The sequence below is a fragment of the Rhagoletis pomonella genome, unplaced genomic scaffold (genome assembly GCF_013731165.1).
Source record: "Rhagoletis pomonella isolate Grant_MI unplaced genomic scaffold, Rhpom_1.0 Rhpom_scaffold_00006, whole genome shotgun sequence".
Taxonomy (NCBI): Eukaryota; Metazoa; Arthropoda; class Insecta; order Diptera; family Tephritidae; genus Rhagoletis; species Rhagoletis pomonella.
The window spans coordinates 77,862,952-77,870,662 of record NW_023458560.1 but is presented as its reverse complement, the minus strand read 5'-3'; the positions used below and the strand labels follow the sequence as shown (position 1 = coordinate 77,870,662).

Sequence of the window (7,711 nt, the reverse complement as noted above, 5' to 3'; positions counted from 1 at the left end):
ATATAAAATAAAATAAAATGAAACAAAATAAAATAAAATAAAATAAAATAAAATAAAATAAAATTAAATAAAATAAAATAAAATAAAATAAAATAAAATAAAATAAAATAAAATAAAATAAAATAAAATAAAATAAATAAACAAATAAAAAATAGATAGATAATTAGCGCATTTAAAAATTTATGTCGTTTTCTTCTTTAACATGGAAATACCCAAATCAAAACCGAATGGTATATTTTTTATATTTTTATTTTATTTGCTTATTGCTGCGTTGACATTTGTGATGCAATACCAGAAATATGTGTAGAAATACATATGTACGAATATATTATATATATAGAGGCAATAATAAAAAATGTTTGTATAAAACTGATGAGTATTTCATGTTCGAACGATAATTATAAAAAGTTAGTGATATCTCTTAAATAACTATTATACAAAGGAAAAAAAAATATTAGGAATTTAAGATATTAATCTTTAAAACACAAGATTATGTATCAAATGTTTTTAATAATTTTAGTATTCATTTATGTAAATCTAAATATAAAATTAATATTTTAAGTAAATGCAATGATATGATTGATATTTTATAATATGTAAAATGAAAATAATTTACACACATATATATGTGTATATTAATTTTTATGAAAGGCATTAAGTTGGCGTCACGCATTTGATGGGACATTTTCTAACATGACCGTGCAGAAAAATGAAATAGTGTCCAGCACTCCTCAGCTTTTGATGTGTTTAGTTTTTAATCACTTAATTAAATCCAGTGATCCAGCGTTAAAAGTATGCTTACAAAGCATTCAGTGTTCGCGAGCCCCGTCGAAGAGTTGATCTATTGCGCGCCTCCCCTGCGTGTGAGGTTATACCGAAAATATCTTCGTGATAGCGGTTTTCGTGCTACAAATAAATAAAAAGGGTAGATGTTTAGAAAATAAAGTAAAATAATTGAAACTTAAAATATCGGGAAATAAAATAGGATTGCATAATCCAAAAGAATCGTTTATGTTTTGTGTTTTACGACGGGCTTCCATTCGAGGAGCGCGGGTAAGGACCCAGAGACACCATGCCTGCATTGGAAAAGATGCAGATAGACCGGGATATCTTACGAAACGACATGAATAAAAGAGCAGAGCCGATCCCACCTGGGAGTAGGATTACACCCAGCGAAGTGAGCAAGCAATTAATGGGCCGACTAGACATTTGCAAGCTCGAGCTATACGCCAGGCAAAAAATTACCAGCCAACCCACTAAATATAATCCTAGCCCAGATAAACATTAGTTCTGAGTATCGTACCTAATGGTTTCAGAAGCCGTTGGTCTACAAAGGTCACGTAATGGTTTTAAGAGATTTTAATAATAAATTAGAGAACCAGAGCGTGCATTGTGCTTACTTGTGAATTACAGAATTTTTAAGTCTAGATTTTTAAGCGATCCAGACGATATCGTCTCAGGAGCGTTTACGAACACCGTCTTTGCCGCTGCATATTTCCCGGAAGACAATAAGAGCATGCCGGCGATGGAGATATAGGCAGGCGTAGGTTGCGATGTAAACAACAGCAGGATTAAGAAGTCACCTATGTACACAAACCCGGATCACCCAACAAGCTATTGAATTTCCTAAGGTAGTTGAGGACGGTGGGGCGCAATTACACCATACGCAATAAGGCCATAATGGCTTTATTTCCCTTGGCGATTGGAAATAAAACCATAGTTTCGAGACCGCCTTATTTCCAAAGAGAAATGAAAATAAAGCCGTAATGGTTTTTTTGCGCTTTTGAAAATTTTTGTTTGGAAAACATAAAACCAGTTTTTGCCGAGAAGGGTGGCTCCATATTCTGGACCATATTCTGCATAAGAGCTGATGCCTGCATCTTTTCAACTCTTTACCGCCGTTAAGCTAAGAAAAATTTGTTGTTTTCAGCCGCGTAGTTGCTATTTCCCTCAGATATTTTCAGAATGTCTAGCTGTTTCTGAAATTTATAAACTTTTAACTAAAGTGGAAAAAGTAACAAACTTTCAGAATTTGCTACTTGAATCCGTTTCTATATAATATTATTTCTAAGCTTTTCAAATTTACTACTTTCCGATTTACTGCAATGCAATTATACTTGTAAAATTAAGTAAACAGCTTGCTTTTTATATTGCAGATCAGAAATGAAGGTAAAAATGGCTGCGACAAATATAACTGAATTATATTTGCAGCAAGGAAATGCCGGAGCTCAGCAAATTTTCCAAAATATGTTGATAAATTGTAATTTACTTTTAAAAAACTTTGCTGCGCATCAGTTAAGTTCTGTTGTTCTTTGACTGAATTTAGTTTCCTTCGTCTTATCGGCAACACCAGTACTTCAGTAACTCTGCTATGTAAGTAAATGCCTTAAGTGAGTAAGTAAACAAAATAAACTACAGTCGAAGAAGTAAGATTATGGCGTTTTCGTTTCAGCCAGAAAATTTTAGCTGTCTTGCATTGACCTCTTTGAATAAGATATACTTAGAATGCAGTGGAAACGTCGCACCATTGCACACCAGCGATTGCAGGTGTCCGTTTATAAGACAGATTTAAGAAAATTTTATGGAAAGGTAAAATAAAAAAATCCACGAATACAATTTTTGCCTTCAAAAATGACATAAATGCTAATTATAACCTCAACTTTGCTCCAATGCCGTAGGTGCAAAAACAGTTGTCCTTTTCTTACCAGTATGCGCTCGCAAACATATTCTTACTATGTAGGCACGAATGTAGTATGTATGCAGTCTTTCTAAGTGTACTTACTCGTAATGCTAGCAAGAACGCCTCCACTTCCGCTTCAGTTTTTTGTTCCTTTGCAGCAATACACTTCCTGTCAAAGCAACGACAAACCGAGAAATGCAAGCAAGAAAATAAAAACAGAAATGAATGGATGTCGAGATATAAATGGTATGTATGCAGTATGTAGGTAAGAAATAGTAACTATAAGGTGAAACATGTTTCTCAAAGCAGTTTCTGCCACTGTCACAAGAGTAAACTAGAAATAGAAATAGAACCTATTCGTAAGAAATTATTCAAACTAAGTACACTAATCTTCGCGACTAAATATGTATGAAAATTGTGGAACAACCAGTTTAGTATGGAAAATATGTAAGTAAGTCTATATATCGCTATCGACTATTCGATTTTTATCAGTTGTTCTATTAGTATGTTTTCTCACAGTCTCTGCTTTCACTGCAGGGATTCTTAGATTCACTCTGAATCGAAAAATATGCTTTTCATTCTCTTAGATTCATAAATAAATATCTTGGCTATATATTTTCTACACCTTTTTTAGCAGCTGCAACACCTTCATTCATATTCATACTGTTTTTTTTTTTGCTAATTTTCTCAACCACTCAAAGGTAACAAATTGCCTTCTATTTAATATCAACCTTGTGGCTAAGAAACCATTAATCACCGCCAGAAGGTTAACACCCACAACGACAGTGCTTACCGGCAATGAATGTCAAATTCACCACATTCATTGCGACAATTTGCGTCATCCACTCACCTAATTGTCCCACAGACATCCTCAGCCATTGTGACATCACCGCAAACGTAAATGTGTGCCCGCTCTTCGACAATCAGTTGGTAGAGAGTATCAAATTCATTTTCAATCTGGTGCTGAACGTAAGTCTGAAAAATGGAAGAGAAAATGCGAAAAAAAATGAATAGTTAGTGCAAACAGATTTAAACAAGAGTTTGGGAAAAGTAAAAATTGGCACGCGTGTTATGCAGTTCTATACAAAAGAAAATGATACGAAGTCTAATGCTTAAACTAAAGTTAAATATCTTTAAAGCACTCACCTTTGGTATCTCCAGATCACGTGACAGCGCCAAGAATACGCGATCTAAGATCTTTTCGCGCTCCAACAGCGCCTTTTCTTCTGCGTACAAGTTCATTTCGCGCGTACGGCAACCGAAGAAGAGCCACACCTTTGAGCGTTGCATCTTCAATTCGCGCCACACCTCCAACTCTTGCCAAAAGGAACGGAATGGCGCTATGCCAGTGCCAGGTCCGATAAGCACCATCGGCTCTGAGGAGTCTTTGGGCAAATGGAAGCCGGGCGCACTGCGTACGAAGAAGTACAATGGCTCCTGCTCCTTCATGTTGGTCAGGTAGTTGGAGCAAACGCCAAAACGCTCATTACCGCGTTGATTCTTGTACTTGACAACGGCCACAGTCAAATGGATTTCGTTAATAACCTTGCGTGGCGATGAGGAGATGGAGTAGAAACGCGACTGTAAAGGCATGAGGTTGCCGAAGAGCAAACCGGCGGGCGGCTTACATGAACGGAATTGTTCCAATACAGTGAGTAGAGTGGGCAAATACAATTGGCGCCACTCCTCGTAGGCAGCGTTGTCTGTGCCCAGCTTCTGCAGACGCTCTGTGTCATAATTGTCGTCGCAGAAGTCGGCCAGCAAATTTAGCAGCTCCATCTGTGGAGGCGTAGTTATGTCAAAGAAGTGTGTCAATAGGCCGCGTGGCGTTTCCGCGGGTATTTTGTCATGTGGTTCCCAACAGTTGAAGGTGCCGTTGGGTGTCTTCTTCTTCCTCATCACCTGCACTTGCAGCACTTCATCGGGGTCCTCGAAACCGGTCAAACGTTTCAAAACACCATTCACAATGTCCGTAGAATTAGCCGGGAATATACCAACATGATCACCGGGCTCATAATCCAAACCAGGCGCATAGATTTCTACTAAAATGGTCGGCTTGTCATCTTCGGCAAGTTTGGTTAGATTTCGCGGTGCAGACTTCATTTTGTAGCGTTGCACCTTCTTGTTGTGATATTTCGAAAGCAGCTGATCGATGGTGCCTTCGCGCTGTGATGGCACCATACGCACTGTGCTGGCGGTTAGCGTGTCGTCGTGGAACGCATCCGACAAGCCTTCCGAGTAGTCTACATCGAACGTTTGGCAAGCAGATTTGAAAACTTCGGGTGCCCATTTGCGGAAAGTTTGCTCTTGGCCACACATTTCATCACCGCAGGTGACCTCGAAAAGGCGCTGCCCGCCGAGCTCACCAATAATTCGGTCCAAATAGATACCGAAGGCGCAGAAGTTCGGGTAGGTGCTCGAGCCAAGCGCAAAAACGGCGAAGCTGTGAGGGAAGAAGTGAAAGATGTTAATTGGCCTAGGGCTGATGCTGGGTGGAGGGACTAGCATGTTTCTTTTAAGAAGGTAATCATGGATAGGGATATTTTTGTTAAGTTTCAATATATTGGATAGCAAGCGTCTTTTACTTTGGCATGCGAAAATATAGTGAGGATGTAAGCCTTATTGAATAGTTTACATTGTCCTCATAGAGCCAGGTGCCTGCTTCTCTTATTTAATAAAGCAAAATGCTTGTCTTGGAGAAAACATGCGTCTAGACAATAAATTTCCATGGCCGCCCACAATAAGAAGGAAAGACGAATACAATCTCGCCTCCCCCTTACATTGTGTCCCGTTTAAATATTTGCAAGACTACTTACTTTAATTTTCTTAACGGCTCAGTTTTCTTCAATTCATCCAGGTTCAGGCGTTGGAACTTCGGTGATATAATATCCACACTGTCGGAAGAGAATGAGAACAAAATTAAGATGCATTATTATGAACGCGGAGATACTTAGCTTACAACATAACCTAATTAAATTTACGATACATGTAAATAACTTAATTACTTCTGACGGTGCCACAGTATTTAACTTTCGGAATTTATTTTTGTGTAAATCTATACAACTATCAATCTAATACAGAGTTTATTTGTATGTAGTCCTGCTTGGACAAAATAAGAGATCACATGAACATGAAGAGAAGATATGAGCTGGGTGTAGCGGCCTACTTCACTAGCAAGAATGCTATTGAACATGAATAAACATGAAATGGAAAACAAAAGAATAAGCTGGGTTCAAATTACGTTGTTCAAGTTGTAAATTTTGAGCAGAGGTTTTGAGATTTTTATTATTTATTATTATTTTTTTTTATGTGCTGAAAGTGACAACAGGTACGAAGTGATTTATGCCACTTTCAAAATGATAGCAAATTTTTGTTTGTGTCCTTCTTAGTCTCAAATGAGATAAACTTTTAAATGACAGTCGCTTATTCTTTAATTTTAAAGTATAGAACTACCAAACTTACCATCAAATTAAGGAATAAGCGAACTTTACCTTAAAATTTATCACATTTCAAACTACTTTAAGAAGTTAAGTACAAAAAAAAAAATTAAATAAAAATTTGGGTTAGGCTTCTTCTTCTGCCAGCATGGCCTCATTTGTAGACACATCTATAAAAAATTACCAGCTACTGTTGTTGTCTCTGTGTACCTCCTCGTACCTCATTATTTGATTGTTCCACCAGAGCTTGTATGAACTACATATAGTACACATACATACATACATACATATGTATATAAATACCCAGTAGAAATCGGTTGTATGCATTCATAAAGAAGGCTTGCTAAATGAGTGAATTAGTGTGAAAAATTCATGCGTAGTCATGAATTTCCCCGAATAAATTCAAATTCTAGCGAATTGCAAGCGAATGTACGTTGTCGTTGTTTTAAGTACATTTCTTTATAAATTTGAAGTGGAAGTTTTGTAATATTTTCCGCCTTGTAGAAAAATTTTAGTGAACGGATGTGTTGTGCGATACTATTTTCAGCACAAACGGGCTTTTACAAGATATGCATTTGCATATGTAAATGCTACTTGTTTGTATGCCCCCGTATATTAAAATGTATCAGATAAGTAGCGTTTACATATGGGGATACATATATTTTAACAATGCATTAATACTGTACCACTAATGCATTTTTGTATGTTTGAAACATTAATACAGCCATATGCATACAGCAGTAGTACAAGTGTATGGTTAGAGTATGCATACACAGCAGCAAGTTCATGCCACCAGCGATGTCGTATGCATAAAATTTCTACTGGGTGTGTCCAACATACATACATATGTACATATATATGTGTTTAACCATTCAACATTGTACGCTTGCAGCGGTTGCTGACAGACAGCGATTATCAACAGCATTATCATTGTGCGGACAGCTGAGCAACCAACACTTACAACTTCCCAGTGGGAAAATGTAATGTATATTAATCGAAAAAATAATCAGTAAAACAATCCTTTCACATTCGAAAATGTATTTTTTCCCCAGGGCGATGTCCTAAGAAAAGTGGGACATTCACTTTTGCATTACCTAGTATCGAGAAATGAATGTGTTTTAATATGAATTTTTTGGAACTTTTTGAATCAATTAGAATGCTGATTACATAGTTAGCAGTAATATTATCGAGAACGCATAAGAAATACATTATATTATTTATCACGCATGTGACTGGCTTTTATGTACATTCGGGTATATGCACGGCGATGTCCTAGGAAAGTGGGGCATTCATTGTCGCCTTACCAGTAATGCCGGAATGAATGTGATTTAGTATGAATTTTTCACTACTCTTTGGATACATTACAATGCTGATTACATATTAAGCAGTAATAGAATCTAGAACTCATAAGAAATACATTACTACATTATTTATCACTCATATAATGCATTACGACTTTTCCCACTGGGTTGTTGTTGTCGGGTGCTGGTGTCGCTGATGATACTGGCGTGATGTCTGATAAAGGAAAGCAACATAGCTGCGATAAATTCCCGCTCATATTTATTTATTTGCCATGTGATACACGGCAAAAAAA

At 36.8% G+C, this 7,711-nt stretch overlaps 1 protein-coding gene across 1 annotated transcript; it reads right to left on the bottom strand.

Annotated features, from left to right (window-relative positions):
- Positions 1 to 233: 233 nt before the first annotated feature.
- On the bottom strand, positions 234 to 5,644 carry LOC118742130 (nitric oxide synthase-like). The gene is made up of 6 exons (XM_036474090.1): positions 5,640 to 5,644; positions 5,497 to 5,574; positions 3,827 to 5,123; positions 3,531 to 3,655; positions 2,783 to 2,849; positions 234 to 906 (listed from the first exon to the last, which is right to left on the bottom strand). The coding sequence occupies exons 1-6, from the start codon at positions 5,642 to 5,644 to the stop codon at positions 799 to 801; spliced, it is 1,680 nt and encodes a 559-aa protein (XP_036329983.1). The 3' UTR covers positions 234 to 798.
- Positions 5,645 to 7,711: the final 2,067 nt, after the last annotated feature.

Bases quoted from the DNA above. Each gene is read 5' to 3' on its own strand.
- LOC118742130 (XM_036474090.1), bottom strand. The intron at 3,656-3,826 runs GTGAGTGCTTTA...TCCATTTTTCAG, and splicing joins GTGATCTGGAGATACCAAAG to ACTTACGTTCAGCACCAGAT. The intron at 2,850-3,530 runs GTGAGTGGATGA...TTGCTTTGACAG, and splicing joins GATGTCTGTGGGACAATTAG to GAAGTGTATTGCTGCAAAGG.